Source organism: Diplotaxodon limnothrissa, linkage group LG15 (assembly GCF_057381915.1).
Source record: "Diplotaxodon limnothrissa isolate DT_005_m linkage group LG15, D_limnothrissa_male_GT1.1, whole genome shotgun sequence".
NCBI classification, from domain to species: Eukaryota; Metazoa; Chordata; class Actinopteri; order Cichliformes; family Cichlidae; genus Diplotaxodon; species Diplotaxodon limnothrissa.
Window position 1 is genome coordinate 32,648,530 of NC_140610.1, and position 21,680 is coordinate 32,670,209.

The 21,680-nt window shown below is 40.3% G+C and overlaps 1 protein-coding gene across 1 annotated transcript; it reads right to left on the reverse strand.

Moving 5' to 3' along the window:
- Positions 1 to 1,634: 1,634 nt before the first annotated feature.
- ufl1 (UFM1-specific ligase 1) lies at positions 1,635 to 19,972 on the reverse strand. The gene is made up of 19 exons (XM_085373426.1): positions 19,779 to 19,972; positions 19,448 to 19,593; positions 19,308 to 19,336; positions 19,097 to 19,194; positions 13,189 to 13,303; positions 12,879 to 13,009; positions 11,037 to 11,095; positions 10,657 to 10,803; positions 8,509 to 8,684; positions 8,217 to 8,396; positions 8,005 to 8,131; positions 6,343 to 6,465; positions 5,994 to 6,114; positions 5,742 to 5,908; positions 4,263 to 4,393; positions 4,075 to 4,155; positions 3,842 to 3,927; positions 3,577 to 3,757; positions 1,635 to 2,028 (listed from the first exon to the last, which is right to left on the reverse strand). Exons 1-19 carry the CDS (start codon positions 19,853 to 19,855, stop codon positions 1,837 to 1,839), a joined length of 2,367 nt encoding a protein of 788 aa, XP_085229552.1. The 5' UTR covers positions 19,856 to 19,972; the 3' UTR covers positions 1,635 to 1,836.
- Between the last annotated feature and the right edge of the window lie 1,708 nt (positions 19,973 to 21,680).

The window sequence follows — 21,680 nt, forward strand, 5'->3', positions numbered from 1 at the left end:
GGCCTCCTTTCTCAGAAGATGTGTTTCCATGGCAATGTGGAGCATGTGCTTGTGTGTATGATGAGCTCACACATCCATGTCCTGCTCAGCAAACTCTTCTTCTGGCAAAACGGTGTGTCTGCCTCCACAAACTACAGATGGTGCAGCCACATGCCAGGCTTCCACTTTTTCTGTGGTGTTGCAAACATGAGAAAGTCAACAGCTCCACCTTTATGAGGATAAGCATCATCCCAACCTCCATATTGTCTTTAAATAGAGAGGAACGTTTTTTACATAAACTAGATTGAAAGAAAAAGAAATGCTCATCATATACAACAGGCAGACACTAGATGCCTTTCTTGATGTAATCCAGAAGGGGATTTGGATCTCTGGCTGGATTGAAAATCAGGCAGAATCAGGCTTAGGGAGGTGTAGCTGTTCACCACAACTAGTTGGTGGTGAGGGGAAAGAGAAGAGAGCGGAGAGCTCACCTTAATCTTAGACTTGGAGGCACTATTTTTTTTTATCCCTTCTGCTTTGCAACTGGGTGCAAACTGCTGCAGTGTGACTCAAAAGTCACCCCTAGATGCATGCATGATCACAAGATCACTGAATCAGAAACCTCTTGCCTGGCTACACTAATAATGATATAAAAATTCACAAATTAGTGACAGAAGTCAGCCCTGGCGTAATACAATGCTATCCAGTACAGACTCTGATTTAGAAGCAGATTTATGAAGCATGCTCTGTTGTATAGTGACCAAAAAGAGACTAACTCCTTATAGTCTTATAGTCAACATAGCCTTAACATTTAAGGAAAGCTCTTTTGATAATTGGGTGAAGGATGTGGAGTGGTGTGAACACATATGTTCAGCTTTTTTATGGCCTGGATTAGTAATGGTTCTAATAAATTTCACTTCAGTTTTATTTCAATGGTGCCAAATCAAACCACCTGTCACCTCAAGGTGGGATGAAGGGGGAAAAAAAAACATGTATATGCTGATTTTTTTACACTGAAAAAAAAGAAGAGCAGATTTGTTCAACCTCAAGTACAAAGGGAGCTCCAGGAAACTGCTTTATGTGTTTGGCCTGCAGAGAGCTCTGACCTTAACACCTCTGAGATGAAGTAGAATATAAGAAGCAAATGCCAGCAAGCAGATTTAAAATCCTGGGGTTAAGCTTGAAACCACTGGGATGAAGACTGTGACATCTGTGTGTGTAGTGTACTCAGTTTGGTTCCTGCAGTGCTCTTCCTTTCTTTTATAACTGCATCAATATCACTCAAACGACTGTTTGCTGTTGGTGCCCCCAAGTGTTGAAACGCAGTATCATGCACTTTAGTGTAAGTTCACATAATGGTCACAAGACGGAGACAAACACACCTAATGCATCACTCTCAGACTCATCATGCAGACGTGGTACTGTCTTCATTGGCCAGTTATGCCCACATGTAATTTAAGCAGTTCAAAGCTCAGTTATGTTACATTTATGAAGCATGAAGAATGAGAACCAGGAATTTGCAGTACACGAGTACAAGCATTTAGTTCATTTACACCACTGTATTATCTGATGTTAAAAAAGGTCAGTAATAAAGTGTGAAGCCGAATGTTCTGCATTTGTGCTGATCACAGAAGAAGCAACTCACTTGAGGAGGAGGAGAGCATTTAATACGCAAGTTAATCAGAACCTCACTGAGGACAATTGTGTTAAATTCATCATACACAGTGATTTCCTTCAATAATTTAAAATGATGCCCACATAGAGAAATCATAGAAAAATACAGGACCACCAGCTGATCTAGAAGCAGCACAGGTCTTTAACCCTGTGACATTCCTTCCTCTTTATTCAACTGTTCAGTCAGTCCTCATTAACAGACGTCTTCCTCTGAGACAGCACCAGGTCCTTCACCTGAGGTGTAAGGGTCTGGACCTGAGCACGTGCGCTCCTCGCCTCCTCGTCCTGCTCCTCGTCATCCTCCTGCTTCTTGCTCTGGCTCACCAGCTGCTTCACCACCAGGCTCTGGTAGGTAGACAGCAGCTGCTGCTGCTCCTGCAACAAAATGCACACATTTCAGCTGCTTCACTCTCCTTGCAGCAGATGGAGACCACCGACAGCTGCTTTGCCTCAACACTACTTCAAGCGATCCTGAGATGAAGCTTTCAGACAGCACAATCACACGACGGGCATCGTAAAGCTAAACATTTACAGTGTTAATGGATTATGCACCTGTTTCTATATCCAATGAGAATCATATCAACTCCGGGAGGGATGGCTGTGTAACATAATATAACTGGACTGTGTTTCCCCTACACCAGGGGTCAGCAACCTTTAACACCCAAAGAGCCATTTGGACCCGGTTTCCACGCAAAAGAAAACACTGGGAGCCGCAAATACTTTTTGACATCTAAAATGAAGATAACACTGTATGTATTGTTTTTTACCTTTATGCTTTGTGTGAACAACTAAGGTGTGTCGGTTATGAAATCCATAAAGTGCTACAGAGAAAATTACATTTTATTTATGTAATTAACACATTTTGAACTCTTAAAGAAATATAACAAAAGGACAGACACCAACCTGAACTAAAGTGATCCATGTAGCAAACAGAAACTGTTGTGAGCCGCCACTCTTATATCGCCTTTGGGCTTTTGGAGCCTTGACCTGACTTTTAAAAAAAATAATTGGAAAAAGCACTATGCTGCTGAAAAATAGATATTTACAAAATTCTGCCTAAATATGTATTTTACCAGGTTAATGTGTGTGGCGGGGCGTGGTCTGCAGCGCTGCTGCAGGGGAGGCGGACGCACCTGAGTGGCACCCGCAATCACGCCTTGCCGCCTTAACGTCTGTGCTATCTATGCTGTTGTTGGTATGTGTCGGGCTGTGAGCTGAAAAGCTACAGCCGGCTGTATACGTACAGCAACCGTGTGTGAAAAGTGGTCAATAAAGAGATGCTGAAAAGCATGTTCATGGAAACATCGTTGGGTCTGCTGTGATATGTTTACAATGGGACTTCTGCTCCTGAACCTCTGCGCACAGCGTCTGCAAATCGGAGCTGTACGAAGTCACTTTCATCTTTACGCAGGACTGTAAGCTGTCATCTGTGAGGCGCGAGCGGTGTTTGTTTTTAACATAGTTCACGGTGGAGAATAGCTGCTGACATAATGTGGATCCGAAGATCCATAACTGGCCTACCTGGGGTTGAAAGTCTCGATAAATGCACAGCGTTTCGGCGGGTACACCGACTTCTGTGAGTGTGACGCTTATTTTGATCAATGAAAAAAATAGACTATAATTTTATTTTTATATTTCAATATTACAGTAATCTTCCAATTTAGAACTACAAGTTAAAAAAGAACTAACATAAATAAAATACACTTCAGCTAAATACTTCTAATTTATTTTCTCAAACCGCACGGAGCCGCACTATAAGGACTAAAGAGCCGCAGGTTGCCGACCTCTACCCTACACAGACGTGATGAAGGAGTGAGCAGACTGGTATATCTGATGATCCAGTTTATCATTTTTTAAAATTGATGGATTGTGATGCAACACTTTTCCTTCCCATTCAAATCACGTTCAATCAGCTGTACATACTGCAGATATTCTCCCCATGAGTGTGCTGATGATCTGAGGCACACAGCGGCCCGGGGCGTGCAGCATACAGTGCGTGCTGGCCTGAAACAGCAGCACGCTGGTCAGGTGGAGGACCAGAGCGGGATCCTCGGTGTCCTTCAGCTGCTCAGTCAGGGCCTGGCGGTGCAGGAACAGGGCTTGTCTGCAAGACACGCATTCACACACTTCTAGACTCCATAAGTGGATCAGGGTGAAGAGTTTTGTGGCTCGAATGTGCTTCCACTACCTCTCTTTTTTCTTGTCTCCTTTCTTTAGCATGAATCCACAAACCTCAGCACAGGTATCCAAGTTAGTCACAAAGTCTTCAATGGACTGTAAACACAGAAAGCAAATCCACCTTACTTAAAATGTTATCCCTCAACCTTTCCCCAGATTAGCGATTTTTAAATTTCAAGGTATTAGCTGTCATTTTGCAGTCACCCACAGTGCAACACTATTTTAGACAGGCATACTACTTACTTTGCCGTTCAGGGAGTTGTGCAGCTTCAAAAGAGGCCCTTTGGTCTCCTCTGACAGTTTGCCTAAAATCTTTAGTCTGACCTGCAGTACCAAATCGCATATTCAGTGTGAACCGTTGAATTCAGCTCCACAGATAATCGTAACACAGTTTGAGTTTCAGGTTGCCGAGAGGAGCGACAGACACAGACCTCGTTGGTGATGGTGCTGGGATTCTCCACGGACATCATCAGGTCAGCAGCCAGGAAGTTAACCAGGATGTTACTGACATCAGTGCACACGGTCTTCAGGATGTGCTTAGCGATGTGGGCCTGGGTATCATCTGCATGCATAAAAAACAAACATACAAATATTGCATGTAAAGCCTTTGAAATTTTGGATGATTCTACTCAGCCCTCACCATTTTTACAGTCATTTTCACCATGATACACACGTTTTATAGCCTAATCTCTCCAGTGAATTATGTCGGAGAGCTCCAACTTTAGCAGTTGTTCAGCTGCTTCTATTTTCTTTGCATTTAAGTGCACAATTCTCAATAAATAACTCACTACTCTTGCTGGGTGTAAAGCAAGGTCAATACACAAAACCTGTTATATTTCTTTTATGTTCCTCTAGAAATCCTGGCGATTTGGACAGTTTTGGATTGAAGTTCCCTTACATACTTAAATGTATTGGCTCTATTTTGAAGTAACAGATGAGTGTGTCATCACGTTTTCACATTCGAATTAAATTACCCCGATGTTGTGGCTGCCACTTAGTTTTGGATGTTTGTTCTTGTTTATCATCTGTTAATATCACAATATTGTGTCTCACTATGAGGTTTTTATCAGAGCTTTACTAAAAAACAACATTTGCTCATTTGTCACTGTTTAATCCAAAAGTGGAAATTCAACCCAATATGTGTGATGTTCAAAGAGGAGGTAATATCTGGTATTAGTTACAGGGTTTAATACTACAATGCCAGATATTTTTTTCAAAATAATCCTTATGTATCTTACATTGGGCCTCGGTGCCGCTTTTGACTTCACTCTCTTCTAAACTTTAACATCCACTAGCCCATCTGTGGTCTGTTGTGGGTTTAGGGCTGGTGCTTTTAGCCACACACTATATAAACTGACTTTGAGAAACTAGAAGATATTGTTTGTGTTGTAACTTAGCCATTACAGTTTTTCTCTTAAAAGCTTTTTGACAGCTTAGCTGTTGATGCAGCAACGAGCTCCTTCTTCTGAATGACTGCCCTCCAGGTGGGTGGAGCTTCTGTGCTCACAGTCAGAGCTGTGCTCCTGAGACTTTCACATCATCACTTTCTTTGGCATCACAGAGCCAGGAGTACAAAAACTGTCTCTGAGCATTGGGTACGCTCTGAAGCCTAATGCTCGTTTCCCTCGACATATATACGAAAATAAAGCAAAGGATGCTAGCTTTCCCGAGTATGACTTGTCTTTCACGGGTAAACATTTGATTCATACAGAAGAACAAATATCAGAACATGAACCCTGACATGATCAGTTAATCCAGTGTAACAGATCTATTACAAATACAGTGATCTGCCAAACAGTAAGGGTAAAATCTGGACCTTGTGAACCCCGCCTCCTCTCTCGTCTCCTGTCAGGATGCGAGAGATGAAGATGGTCCTGCTTCTGATTTCCAATACATGGAACATGACTTACCTGAGAAGAACTTGGTGCCTTTTTCAAATAGTCGGATATTGTTGTACAGGTTGGTGATCTCTTCCTGCAGATCCTTCATGCTCTTCTTCTTGTTGGCCCCTGATGGAGAGCTGGTGGAGGACATGAACACTGTCCGCAGCACCTCCTGGTAGGCTTTAGTCAGAGGCCTGCAGGGACATTAACAGAAGGTGAATGAAGGGATTGTTGGCAGCTCTGAGAAAAGGGAACTTCAGAAAGAGATGTGTCTGTTACCTGACTAACTGCTCTGCCAACTCAGACAGGATTTCTTCAGGGCAGTCACTCACTCGTTCCTCTAAAACGGCTACGATCGCCTCCTGGGCCATAAAGGGGGTTTCAGTCTGTCTGCTGCGATCTTGGCAAAGGTAAAACACAAGCTAATTAGTCTCCCTGGAATCCTACAGTTACCTTTGTCTTCCATGTAGAAAAAAAAAAAAAAAGAAGCTTAATGACCCAGGAGATTCCTCGTAAAGCAGCCATTAAGCTCTTATTACAGTAAAAAGCCTCAGTGAGCAGGCTTAATGTGCAGATGGAGACCATATTTCCCTGAGAACATAAAATGTCTTTGTGACGGCTGACATACTTTGTTGAGAAGGTCCAGTTTCCTCATCGCTGTCTTCATCTTTCCGCCCTTTCTTCTTGGTTTTACGAATCCGGATCTCTCTGGCATTGCCTCCTCCACCTGCTTTCACACTGCCACTGCCCTCTGGAAGACAAACAGTTAACAGATCCCAGTCAGTCTGAGAAAACTCAACTTCTTAAAGTCAGCAAACACTGACTTGCCACATTGCAGATGTCTTTATTTTCACTGCTCTAGTATCACTTTAAGATAACCAGTCTATTATTTTTCCTGTCTTTGTCCTACGGGTCATTGTAGGGTAGATGTTGGCAGGTGGCGATGCCGTCTACTCCAAACGTTACAGAGCTGGTATAAAAATAGCACAAGCAACATTTGCATAAAGCTGTGTTGGACAACAAAACACACACATTGGGCCTCATTCATTAATATGCATGCAGAAATGATCCTGCTCGCTACCTACAATCTGCAATCTGCCACACCCCCATTTCACTGGGACATGTTTTATTGGTGAGGATGTTCTAAGAGAAACAACTGCAATACAAAAGCAAACATCAGGAGAATCTCTATAAGAATGACGGTTAACTGTGACGCAAATCTTTCAAGTAAAAAAAACAAAACAAAAAACATATACGTCACATTTTAGATTTCAGAATTTCAGATGAACAAACAAAGATTAACATTAGACAAAACCTGCGTAAACGGAAACTACAGGTTTTTACTGATGACGTCATTCATTAAGAAGCTATCCACACCTGCTTGTCCCTGTGTGAAAAACTGCTGCCTTAGACTAATAACTGGTTGTACCATCCTTGGCAGCAAGATCTGCAATCGAGTGTTTGTAATAACTGGCAATGAGTCTCTCGCATCGCTGTGGAGGAAATTTGGCCCACTCTTCTTTGCAGAATTATTTCAATTCAGTTCCACTGAAGGGGTTTTGAGCATGAGCAGCCGTTTAAGGTCATGGCAAAGCATCTCAATCAGTTCTGGGTCCACTCCAAAAAATAATCTGATGATATTTGATGATTGTTTAAGTCCAAGTTTGTAAAAAAAAGAAAAAAGAAAAAGAAATATTGGTGAGTTTTCTTGTAGATTTATTACTACGGGCACCTTATTGAATCCCTCTCGTCTCATCGTTCTGGTTTCTGGAAGCAGCTCTGACTGCTTTACATAAATAAAGGAGTCGCTTTACTCTTTGCTGCGCCGTCATTACACAAGAAGCCACTGACAGTATTGTCCTAAACAATAGGTGACACGGCAACCATAAAAATGGCCTAAAACCCACATCTCTGAGCTTTGGGCCATTCTAATTGTTGCAAAGGCAAAGTGAAAAAAGTCTTTACTTGATCAAAAGAAATGAACAGATATTCCTCTCATTCAATTTCTTTTACCCACTTTCAGCTTTTTGCAAACAGAAACTGAAACATTTTTCTGCAAATTAAAACAGAAAAAATGATTTCATGTAAGACATCACTCATTAGACTCACTCATACATCATTACCTTAGAGAGCTTTGAGGACACATGTTGGACACTAAGAACCAAAATAAAATCCTGGGATTTCTCACCATTGTCAGTCTCCCTCACAAAATGCCAAAGGGACTAAAAACTATATGAATAAAAATAATAAAACAAAAACAGTGGGAGTTTGTGAGATAGGTTTCACAAACCTGCTGCCTTCTTCCTGCGCTCCGCTTCTCTCTTCTCCTTCTTAGAAGGTGCGGTGCTCTCAGTCAGGATAGATGCTTGCTTCAGATCCTCTTCAGTTATCAAAAACACTGGATTGCTCTTAACTTCCTGAAAAGCACACAAAATCTAGTTCCACCCTTTGGACAGAGCATATACATATACATGTAAAACCGGGTGTCAAAGGAATCTCTACCTTCTGAGCTTTCTGCTGCATGGCCTCATCAAATAAAGAGAGGCAGTTGCTGATGAACTTCTCACTGACAACCACGGTGCCCCCCAAGATTCTGGCAGACGATTGGATGTTAGTGTTTCTCATAGCTTGGTTAATCAGTATCCCAATGTCCTCAGTCGACAGGCAGCTGGGCAGAACTGGCTAAAGCAGCCCAGACAGAAGAGGATAAGAAACAGAAATCTAAAAACAAAAAAAACAAACAAAAACGATGCAACTCCTCTAATATCATCAATTTAAAGGTTAAAGAGCTGACCTGGAGGTCAGTCCAAGTGGCGGAATTGACAGCTTCCTCCACAGAGGCCTCCACCTGGTCGACCAGAGCTTGGCCCACACAGGCCGCTCTGAGGAACAGCAGCTTATTAGACTTGAAGCGCTTCTTTATGTAGCTGGATGGGTCGGGAATCCCCAGTCTAACCAATGCATCAAACTCTGTGGGATAACGATGTCATCAGTTCATATAGTATAGCAGTTTATTTAATAACCCTGAGCGTAGGGCTGCTCGATTATGGCAAAAATGAGAATCACGATTATTTTCACTGAAATTGAGATCTCGATTATTTGACGATATTTATTTAACCCTTACGACCTACTATAGAACCAAGTCCGCCAGAGCTTATATTATTTTTTTTATATGTTGTAGTGCCATTTGTGGGAGCATTTCAAGTTGCTATACAACTGTTATAGCCCATATTTTAATAATATGTGTGCATTAAGTCCATAGTAACTACATTAATTGCAAAAAAGTGCAATAAACTACAAAACAATTGAAAATCGTTTTTTTACATATACTTCTACTTGGAGAAATTTAAGAGGTTTATCCCTCAAAACTTTAAATACAAAAAAGTTGCAAAAAATAGTTTACAACAACAGGAAATTTATTTTGAAATTATGAAATGTTCATAAAGATGATTTTTCTATGGTTGATGTCATCTCTTCTGCTTAGGTTTCTACAAAACTCACAGCATGTGACTGATGTAAAGTAACTGAAATCAGCTGAACCCCAAAAATATAGTAAAATGCAACATAAACATGAATGCAGCAGGAATGTTAATCGATACCACAGTCCCATATCTGTAACACTCTGACTTGGGAAAGTAATTTTTTACTGTTCCCTTTAGCAGTTACCACACCAACCCTCTACATGTCCACCACTGTTTATTCTTAGTTAACCCCCTTTGCCATGTGTGGGTAGCAGCTCTGCTTGCCTTTCTGTAACAGTTCTTGCATGCCACTGCTGCAAAGTGCCAGGTGTCGCTGAAAAGCAAATGTTACTACCTTTTCATGATTACTGAGGGCACAAATGGGAACCTCAGTGTCCTATTTCACAGTTTTGCATGATGCGGATCTGCACCAAAACACGACTGCGTCTTCCTTTACCCATGGTCCACTGAGGCACTGAGTTCTTTGAAATTCATTGTTTTTTTTCCTCCTTGTTTTTAGAAATGTAACCTTGCTTACAAAATGACAGAACCGACAAACACATTGATCACCTGCCTCTACAATGGCTCTTGCCTCAGAGGAAAAATTGAGTTTTTAATCATTGTCATTTTTCATCTAGTACACACAAGATAATAACTTCTGTGCCCAAGATAAAAGAAAATATTTTTGAGACAGTCACAGCTCAGTATAACTGCTTATCTCAAGTCCCCAAAGTAGGAAGTAGGAGAAACTAACAACAGTAATAAAGAAAATTTAAAAACAAACACAAAACACATCTCACTGTTTTTAGGGTAATAACTGTGCAACGACCAAATAACCAACAACTCCCTAAAATTTTTAAACTGAAAGAGTTTCAAATATTTCAGCCCTGCTGTCAAAGAGCCTCAAAAACTCAGTCTTACACTGAATCTCTTGTCATTTTTAACAAACATAGGAAATACTGTCTTTCCCCTCAATCCCCAACCATCTGCATAGACGGCTACTACTCTCTGAGCCTGGGTCTGCTGAATGATCTACCTGTTAAAGGGCACTCCTGCCAATCCATCACCAAGTGTTTGCTCGCAGGGACTGCCTGATTCTTTGAGTTCTCTCTCTAACATTGTAGAGTCTAAACCTTACCGCAGAATGTGCTTCGAGGTAATTGTTATTGTGAATGGATGCCAGTAACACTGAAACCGAAACTGGAGTTGATCTGAGGTTTTAGGAATTTAAAAAAAAAAAAAATTTTTCTAGTCATCTTCTCATGAGTGATCAAAGTAGTCTTGTGGGTATACCTCTACTCCAAGTATGGCTGACAGGACTTTGAAATTAGACGGCAAAACAGCCACTTTTTTTTTTTCTTCTTTTCTTTCTTGTGGATCAGAAGATAAAAAAGCTCAAACATTCTGAATGAGACAGCTAGCTAACTAGAAAAAGCCTTAGGGTATTTTTGATCACCGACATCAAGTTTAACAACACCTACCTAAATATCCATTTTGCTGGAGAAAAGAATCCACCCAGGCATTTTGTGTTTTGGTGTAGATATCAGGGATATACACAGCCTTGTCCTGCCGCCCCCCAACCACGCTTCCTTTCAGGCGCCCGATATTCACCAACTCCTCCAAGACAGCTGAACCACAAAAAATACAATATCATAATACGCCCTCTAAAGTATTAAACAATGACAATAGAGGACTGTTTGTCTAATGTTTAACATTAGACAAAGTTGAAAACGATTAAAAACAAACATAAATATCATACAAGTTTAAAAAAAAAAGAAGAAAAAAAAAAAGAAGACTAGTACACACATGAAACCAAAGAGCTTAACAGGTTAACTTAAATGATGTAGCAGCTGGTCCTTACAGTACAGAAGGTGTTCCTGAAATCCAAATGCTCCAATCATACTGCTGACAGGTGTTGGCCTATAGAAAAAGCAAAACAGCAGGAATTATAAGAAAGTGCCAACGAATGCAGCTGTTGAAGACAGCGGGGTCTCATGTGAGAACATTTATTTTTTCACATCTGTTAGACGTGAAGATCAGTTATTATTAATCTTTGACTTTCTCTTATGTATGTCTTTTATCACGTCTCCCTACACCTTACCTCCAACCGGTCACAGCAGATAGCTGCCCCTCCCTGAGCCTGATTCTGGTGGAGGTTTCTTCCTGTTAAATGGGAGTTTTTCATTCCCACTGTCGTCAGGTGCTTAGCAGGTGGTCTAATTGATGGCGTTTTCTCTCTATTAACATAGGGTCTTTACTTTACAATATAAAGCACCAGTACTGAGGTGACAGTACTTGTAATTTACACTGAATATAGTTATATGGTAGCACTTATATCCTTAAACAGCCATATAGGCTAGCTTTATGGCTCTCTCTGTGGCAAACACTAGCTTCCAAAAATGCTAAAAACCTGTAGCAGAGAACAAAACACTGAACAGTGAAAGTGTTTTTACTAAATCACAGATGGCTTTCACAGTTCCATGAAAGTCATGGAGATTGTTAAAGCCAATGTGGTATTACAGAGTCAGGGTGTTCACTTTGTGTTCCTTGCTCTTTTAAAGTACATGTTCATCCTTCTCACACAATCTGCTGTTATCTGTCCTCGTTTCTCTCCATAGCAACACAAGTAGCCTACACCTCATCACCTCTGTTTCCTTCACCTACATGTCTATGGGGACATTCTCTATCACTTCATCCAACCCAATCAAGAATTCCTCTCCCTTTTCTATCTGATGCCCAACCTGTGGGGATGCACTGACAACATTCAGCACCATGCCTTTAGTCTTTATTAGCTTTAGATTAGCGAATGTAGTAAAATTAGGAAAACTTCACGCGTTTTAATTTCTCAGCTATATTGCACCGGTGCAGCCTTATGGGTTTCATATCTGCCTGATTATATATCATCATTAGAAACACAACTGTTGTAGATGCTGCTTGTGACCAATAGGTTACACAGTAATTTAAATGAGAAAAATAATCATAGTGTGCATAAAATATTTGCACTATTGCACAGTGCAATATACATACATTTAACAAGGTTAAATGTATGTATATTTGATTTTATGAACTTCTCAAATGTTCATGGGATATTTTGCCTCGGTACCCTGTTCTCTGGATTGCCCATTAATCTTTAAATTTAACCGAAGGGCTTCGTTTAAGAACCAAGCAGTGAAAGAGAAACAGATACCATTTTCTTAATACTATTCATGTAAAGTCTTACTTTAACAACAAACTGAACATTACTATGAATTCACTCACTATCACCAACACTGGAATGATCTTTAAAGCAGCTACCCACTCACTGCATTTTTTGGTGTCAAAGCTTCACTAAGTATACACAGGGGAACCATAATGTAAAAAAACTCAATATGACAGAACATGCAAAACATTTTAGCTACCATCTGTCAACCTGCTGGGATGCTGCAACACAAACACAGCTCAAAATAATGTCCTGCAGACAGAAATCCTTCATAGCATCTTGAGCTATCCCACACAAACAGCTTAACCTTGCTTAGCATCAAAGAACTGTTTCTATAGTTTCTTTAATAACCTTGTTTCATTTAGTTACATTTTTTAACTGACTTGCTTTTCGATACACACAAGAAATGCTGAGACAGGTATGGACATATCAAAATCTGTACATCTGCAGAAGAAAAACAAAAAACAAGCCATAATAAATATTTAGCCTTTTTGCAATATTTACCTTGTGACTGCACTGAAGAGCCCTTGTATTCTAGCTTTGTGGCGAGCAACAAAAGCCGGGGTAAATATGACACCTCTGTTGTACTGGTCCATTTCTCCTTGGATAATCTTCCCAAGACGCTTCGACAACTCCTAAAATATGGATCAGAAACCCACGGGTTTTTTTTTTACTAACAAAGAAACAACGTGTCAAAACAAGCTGAGACCACAAAGAAGACTAAACCATTTAAAAACACAGACGGCACAACACATTGCTTAATTTAATGACCAGATTTCTTATTGGATTAAAAGGCACGTAAAAACTGGCTCACCTCAGTTAAGAAATCTCCTGGGAGGTCATAGCTTTTACACAGCTCTGCAATACTGATCATACCAGCCTCCTGCAGTTTGTCATTCACCTCCTCGGCCAAATGGTCCAGGTATGTGCTGCAGATGACAAAACATGAGCAGTATAATCACAACACCTCACTCTCATTTAACCTGTTCAGACTTGACCCTTATATACTATACTTTTGTAAATACTTCTGTGCAGAAATGAGACTTAACTAAACCTTTAATGTGAAAAAAATATATTTAATTTATTGAATAAGACTTTGAATAGAATATAAAATTTAATAAGATAAAAATTTTACCCTCTTTGAAGTCATATAAGGAGTTTCCCTTCAAATCTGATTGATTTGCTTTTATGTAGAAATGAACTAAGAATGAAATTTGGTGACAGGCAATATTTCATTATTTATGGGCCCTATGTTCCTACAGGGATACAAATGAATTAGAATAGAATAGAATAGAATTCAACTTTATTGTCATTGCACATGCACAGGTACAGGGCAACGAAATGCAGTTTGCATCCATCCAGAAGTGCTTAGTGATTAGAGCTGGGCGATAGAACGATAACGATATGTATCGCGATATAACTTTTACTCGATAGAGAAATTAAGCTATTGCGATAGACCTCGCCGCTCTTGTCCTCTTAAAATAAAATAAAAAAAAAAAAAAGGTCAGCCAATCCAAACTAAGTAGCGCAGAGCCGAACCAATCACAGCCGCAGCGTCACGTCGCGTGACTTGTTACGTACAGCACAAGTGCCAAGCCGCACGTGTGTTTGTTTGCGAAGCAGCCAGCGGGTAATGGAGCCAGCGCGTAATGGAGGAAATGAGTGTGCCGACTAGAAAAATCAACCGAGCGTGACCGAAGAGAAAACAGATGATGGTTCCAATGCCGGAGAGATTGTCGAACGGAAGAGCCAAAGAAGTTCCGTAGTGTGACGGTATTTCGGCTATTTCAAGTCTGACAAAAAACAGAGTAGCGTGCACTGTAAATTGTGCCGAAAGCAAGTCTGGAAATACAATAAACTGGTGCATGCGTCACACTGCGCCACGTTATTGTTTCGGTGAAATGAATTTCTACAATACTGTTAATTCTACTCTCTGCAGTGTTTAAATGCTTACATATACACACAGTTACTGTCCGTCCACACATACGACTCGGTTCTGCTTCTATGCCCCAGCTTTGTTTACTTTATCCCACCGAGGCTTCTAGACTTCTGATTGGCCAACATTTCTGCACGGTTAGGAATCTAGCGCCACCTGCTGCTTTGGCATGTTCATAGCAGCGTTTTCCTTCATTTCTGCCTTTATGTGTGGACGGGATTATTTTTTAAAACGAAAACGGAAAATCTCCGTTTTCAAAAATACCCGTGTACGTGTGGACGTAGCCTCAGTCTCTGACTGGAAGCGCTAATTCGTCATTCGGCTTTTGTCAGACTAAAGTAACTGTTAAAACTGTTTGAAAAGCTAAGCTATACAACAAGGAGAGATTGAGAATTTCCTTTTAGTTCTCAGTTTATTTGATATTGACAAAAGTTAGTCAGTTTTGTCTGTTCTTCTGTAAAACAAACTAAGATTTATTTTTAGAATTAATATTTTGTTTCTAAGTGGAATTGACAATTTAGTCTGTTTCGTTTGTTCTATTTTGAAACTTAAACGCTTTAGCGGCTGCCTTTTGTGTAGTTTGCAATATTTGCCTTTATTTATCTGAAAAAGTCTCATGTTCCTTAAGTACATCTACCCTGTTGAACTTATTATGGGAAATAAATATTTAAATAAAAACAAGCTGCTGATTATTTCACATTTTACTTGTGAGCAACGGCACATTTAAATCTTACAAATATAGTTATTTGGCTTATATCGTGATAGATATCGTTATCGCCTGAAATGAAAAAAACATATCGTGATATGAAAAAATCTCATATCGCCCAGCTCTATTAGTGATATAGATATATTACAATATATATTAGCAATAATATAGATATGTAAGTATATTACAGAAATGGGTCTATTATGTTATAATGTACACGGTATGAAGTATGTTGTGAATATTCTATAACTATAAGTATGTACAGGCTGTAGTGAGTACAAGCTATGTACAGGATATGGACAGGATATAAATATGAAAAACTATACAGAATATGAAATAAATAACTTTACAGGAATCTGAGATATACAGCTATACAGAAATGGGAACTATGCAAGTTGTAAACAGTTGTAGGGTTAAAAATTATCGTATGTACAGAATGATTGTTTACACAGGGCTATACAGTAGTGCAGTTAAGGTAAGTGAGGGTGTGGATAATTTCTACAGAGGCTATATAAAGTGCTAGTGGTTGTGAGTGGTGGTTCAGTCCATGTTATTATTGTGTGTTTGAGGGTACAGTTGTCCATTGTGTGTGTGTGTGTGTGTGTGTGTGTGTGTGTGTGTGTGTGTGTATGTTCAGTCCATGAGTTAACGTGGGTCAGATGTCAGGAGGCAGAGTTCAGGAGTCTGACAGCTGTGGGGAAGAAGCTGTTCCGGTACCTGGTGGTCTTAGTCCGGAGGCTCCTGTAGCGCCTCCCAGAGGGCAGGAGGGTGAAGAGTCCATGTGATGGGTGACTGGGGTCTCTGATGATTTTCCCAGCCCTTTTCAGACACCGCTTCCTGTAGATGTCTTTTATGGCAGGAAGTGGTTCTCCGGCGATGCGCTGGGCAGTTTTCACGACCCTCTGCAACGCCTTCCGGTCCGAGGCAGAGCAGTTCCCATACCAGACTGTTATACAGTTGGTCAGGATGCTCTCGATGGTGCAGCGATAGAAGTTCACCAGGATGTCTGAGGACAGGTGGTTCTTCCTCAGAGTCCTCAAGAAGAAGAGGCGCTGGTGAGCCTTCTTGACCAGCTTGGAGCAGTTGGTCGTCCAGGTGAGATCCTCGGAGATGTGGACTCCCAGGAACTTGAAGCTGCTCACACGCTCCACAGCCGTCCCCTTAATGTGGATGGGTGGATGTGGGTCAGCATTCCTCCTGTAGTCCACGATGAGCTCCTTGGTCTTCTCGGTGTTAAGCAGCAGGTTGTTTGTGTCGCACCACTCAGCCAGACGATCCACCTCCTCCCTGTAGGCGGCCTCATCGTTGTCACTGATGAGGCCAATCACCGTGGTGTCATCTGCAAACTTAATGATGGTGTTGGAACCATCAGCAGATCTGCAGTCGTGGGTGAAGAGGGAGTAGAGGAAAGGGCTCATCACACAGCCTTGTGGTACACCGGTGTTCATTGTGATGGTAGATGAGCAGCGGTTATCCAGCCGGACATGTTGGGGGCGGTTGGTCAGGAAGTCCAGTAACCATTTGCAGATGAGGGAACTGATGCCCAGGTCTGTCAGTTTCCTGATGAGTTGTGAGGGGTGGATTGTATTGAATGCTGAACTGAAGTCTATAAACAGCATTCTGGCATAGGTGTTGTTGTTGTCCAGGTGTGAGAGGACAGAGTGCAGTGCGATGGAGACTGCATCCTCTGTGCTCCTGTTCTGGCGGTATGCGAATTGGTGGGGGTCCAGGGTGGGGGGGAGACAGGATTTGAAGTGTGCTAATCCGAATTATCCGAATCCGAATTATAAAAATAACTGAACTGTTTTAAAGTCTTTTGGTTCTTAATCAAATTAATTGTGAACCTTTAGCTAGCACAAAACTGATGTGCACAAGTAAACACAGGTCAGCATCAACTTATTTGCAGACAGCCCAATAACAGTTAAAGCTTCCTTTATTGCCTCCTTCAGCAGAAGACAAACTGGAGCATTCTTTATGAAAGGAAAGGACATAATGCCATCCCACAATTCACAGCGAAGCACCATCTGGGCAATCACGAAAACGATCAACATAATAGACGAGTGACACAGATTGTGTCAATATTAATTATACGTTTGTTTTCCGTGCCATACCCTGCTGATGTGTTTTGAACCTTCAGCAACAGCCTAAGTTAAACCCACAGTCAAATTATGAACATTAATTTGTTATAGAAAAACTGGCTCTCTAAAGCTCACTAAAGCTCTCTAAATCAAGATCATCCTACTAGGGCTGAACGATATATCGCATTTGCGATAATATCGCGACATGATCAAGTGCAATTTTCTAACCGCAAAGGCTGCGATTATACTGCGATTATAAGGCTGTCCAAATTACTACCATATCCCAGAATTCATAGCGCGGCCCAGCCAAACTCCAGTTTCCAGCAATGGCGGCCGCTACTAAGTTTTAAAATTACTCATACTAATCTTTCTGGGTCACAAAATAAACTTTTAACATATTTTCAGGCGAGAAAGTAGTTGTGTAAACATCAAATATCTGCTCGGTTTATCAAGATATCCCATATTTGCAAAAGTGCTTCGACGTTTTCAGAGGCGTCTGCTACCCACCAGCTCGACAGCTAGCCGGGAGCTCGAGGATTACTGATGCGGCCGAGAACGGCATAACTCCCGGCACATCATTTTCAGATCACCGCGGAGTTTCGCTGCTCGGGTTAAACGTAATATATAAGTCACTTAGACAACCTAAAAATGTTATTGTTGGGCTTTTTTCAGTGTTTTGTTTGTTCGTGAGTAAATCGGTTTGGCTGAGATTAAAGTTATTAGATTAGATAAAATAAAACTTTATTAATCCCCCGGGTGGGTTCCTCCTTGGTTTTCACACAGCTGACTAAACGTCAAACAGAAAACTTATTAAACAGAAGTATGAGACAGTCGAGAATTTACACCAGTGTCTGGTTATATTTTAGATAGCAAGAAGCAGACGGCCGAGTTTATTAAACTCCACCGAGACAGCGGTGACGCTAATCAGAACTAGCCTTCTGATTCAGAAGGCTAGACCGTCCAATTTCACGCCTTTAAACTTTAAAGGCGTGTTTGTGTGTGTGTTTATACAATTGCTATTATGTTTGCACTTTATGTGTAATGTTACTGACTGCAGAGATCAGTAAGATGTGTGTATTTTTTATTTATTAGTTTTATTTATTTAATATTATTTTTTAATTGAATGACTGTCTAGTAGTTCACAGATGTCGAAAAACTGAGTGTGGTAAAGCCACTGATTTTTTTTATGTATATTTCTGCAATCTGCACATTGTACTGACTTTCATTTTAATGTTTACACCAGGGTTCCTTGTCAGCACTTTATGCTCAGATGTTTGTAAGCTAAAAATAAACTATTGTGTATGTTCAAATATACTGTTGTGATTGAAGAAGTTAAATAAAAATGTCAGTCATCAATTCATGCATCACCTCATGTCATCATAACAGAGGTCTGTCTTCCAGGAAAGAACAGTTTAAAATTAATGTAATATAGTATTGGCCATACTATATGATGTATTGCTTGTCTTTGTTTAATAATACAGAAGACAAAGACCTTAAAAAATAATCGCATATCGCATCGCAATCGCAATATTGGGGCAAAAAAAATCGCAATTAGATTATTTTCCATAATCGTTCAGCCCTACATCCTACACTGAAATGACAAAAGTCTAAAGTTTATCAAAATAAAGTTTGCATCGTTTATGTCTGTAGCTGCACTGTTGGCCTTTAGAATTATCATTAATTTTACCTCAAAAGCTTCAGTTTTGTAAAAAGAGTTAACAAGTGCAATAGGCTAATGAGATGGAGCTTAACTATTATAATTAGCTAACTTAAGTGTTATAGCTTTTTCTCTGGATCCTATAGACCTAAATATCTTGTAGCATATATCGAGAAACACTGGGCATGTGTGAAATGAGCCCATAGAGTCTAAAGTGTTGGCTGATAACTTAGTATTTTGCTCTTTCATGCAAATATGCAACTTGGCTCACAAAACCCATTATAGTGCTGTCCATAGTGTGACTTTATGGTAGCCATTTTTATACAGTATAGACCTAATACTCACTCATCAATCAGCTGTCCCAGTACAAGCTGAACCCCTTTATCAGACTTTGCAATTTCATTTGCTCTGTTTTCAACATGGACCCAGTCCACATTGATAATCTGAAAGGAACAACATCATGAAAACATTCATAAAACATCTGACCCAAATTTGAATGAACAAACTGTATATCTCATCTAGAGGACGCAGGACGAAACACAGTGTTAACACACACCTGCTGGAGGTCCACAATGTTGATTCTCCCTGTAATACAGAATGAAAGCACTTAGTTTCTGTCACAATCTACAATTCTGAAAATGTCACAGGGACAATGTGACAATGCTGCATCTCATTTCTTAAACTTCTGTATCACACCTCCGTGCACGTAGAGTTCATCTCGGATCTCCCTGCTGATCTGAGCTGGGGTGACATACTCTTTACCATCCAGTGTGTGCACCACATCCAGCTTCTTGTCTTGGACTAGTTTTGCAATTATTTCAATGCAATTTCTTTCCGACAGCCTGCGGAAAAGTTTACACAAGTGCCGTAAAGGACAGTGTAGTATACATTTATTATTGTGTTTGTTTTAGTCACAACAGTTGTTACAAGAGAAGCCACAATCTTCATCTAATAGCGTTACTTTTAAATCAACTTTAATGACAGCTGTGATTAGCTTTGATGCTATCACCCGTTTAGTTGCGTTTACCTTTGCACTGTGTCAGCAAACTGCGCTCTCTGGAAGTCTGCGGCAAGCCGGCGAATCTCTTCCCAGTCATCCGCCATTACTGTGAGTTTTTGAGTTCGCAAAACCAGCCTGTAAAACAGCTACTTTCAGTGTTCAGTGTCTGCTAGCTGTTTGTTAGCTAACGGAACAGCTCAGACACACGTCAACATACAATAACCCGCTACAGCGAGCCAGAAGGGACAAAGCTTCTCCTCCGACTTTTCGCCCACAAGTCACGTAGAGCAAGAACAAGCAGAGCGTCTGCTTTATGTTGAGAGAAAACCGTCGATATGATTCAAACTAAGATTTAGAAATGTGTACAATAATTTGTGTCTAATTATACAGACAAATTTTTTCCAATTCACACACAAATACAAATAGATTAGAACATACAAAGACTTATAAAAGCATTTTATAAAAGCTATACTTCAAAATAACAACAACAACAGCAACAAAAAAAACCCCGTGATCGTTTAACAGACATTTTTATATTTAAAGTCAACAGAATGATATTTTTCACTTTCAAAGAGCTTACGCCCACATAGAGCTTCCTGTACGTATAAATGTTTAAAGATATTTGTGACATTTTTACAGATCCTGGAGAATCTCCCAGAAATCACGGGTTGTGTGCACTGGCCCTATCGGGACCTCTCGCATAGTCCAGAACTACCTCCTACAGAAGGTTGTATTAGATTTTTAAGTTGTAATACATCAACATGTATAGAGTCACCCCTCCCACCCCGAAAACCCCAACCCACCCAACAGCATCGTATTCTCAGCACATATGTATATCAGTTACACCATAGTTCTCTGTACAAACAATCCCGTTATAAATTGTAAAAAGTGTGTCCAGATCCGGTAGAAGTCTTTTCTTTAGCTAAGAACGTCAACTTTCTCATTGCAAGCCTGTCATTTCTTTGATCCATTAATTAGGGGTGGGTCCATGTATGTCCTTCCATCTTAAAGAAATTTGGCTTTCATTTCTTTCCATGTAGTTGGAACTGTCCAGAGAGAATGTGGAAAATGCACAATTTTGCGTCAACTGGGATAACATGTTCTATTAACCTGGAAATTAAGTCAAGAATTCCTTTCCATAAGGGTTGCAATACTTTATAGTCCCACATACAATGAAATAAGGTTTCCTTCTATTTACTACACTTAATACAGTCATTGCGAATACTGGGATTAAAACAGCCATTTGTACTTTAAAATCCTGAACCTTGTGTCAATGGTTTGGGTTTGAGCCACAAGACAGGTCTATCTCCAATCTTCTACAGGAAGCTCAATTTGGAGGTCATTTTTCCATGCAGTCAAATAAGAAAGGCTTTCCTTAGAAACGAATACGAATGATATTATCACCCCATTGCCTGAGGAGTCTCGGGGACTGCTCCCTTACACTCCTCCTTTATTAACTGGAATACTTGCTGATTAATACAACTCTATTCTACTCATTTGTTTTTTATGTCGTGTTCTTCAGGAAAAATCTGGATTTTGTTTTTAACTGAAACATGGCAGCTAATTATGGAATGCTTTCCCTTTATTAAACTTTGTCCCGTACGTAGACAGTGCCTTTCTGATCTCACCGTGACCTTTAGATGTGGAGATGAGCTGGCTGTACTTCCAGCTGGTACTTTCAGCTAGTGAATACTACTTTTAACTCCTTTCAGATACATATCATGAAGACTGGTGAGATTAATCTATTTTCTAGACCACTGGGATGAGCCTGAAGTTTCTTAGCAAACTTCTGTAACTTATTATAACCACCATTAGGTTGGAAATAATCTTTCTGCCTTCTACAACTAGAACATATTTCCCGAGTTTCTTTCTTATCCACTGTAAAAACTAAGGTGTGGAATCTTAGGCTAAATTTTGGTCATTCTTTGG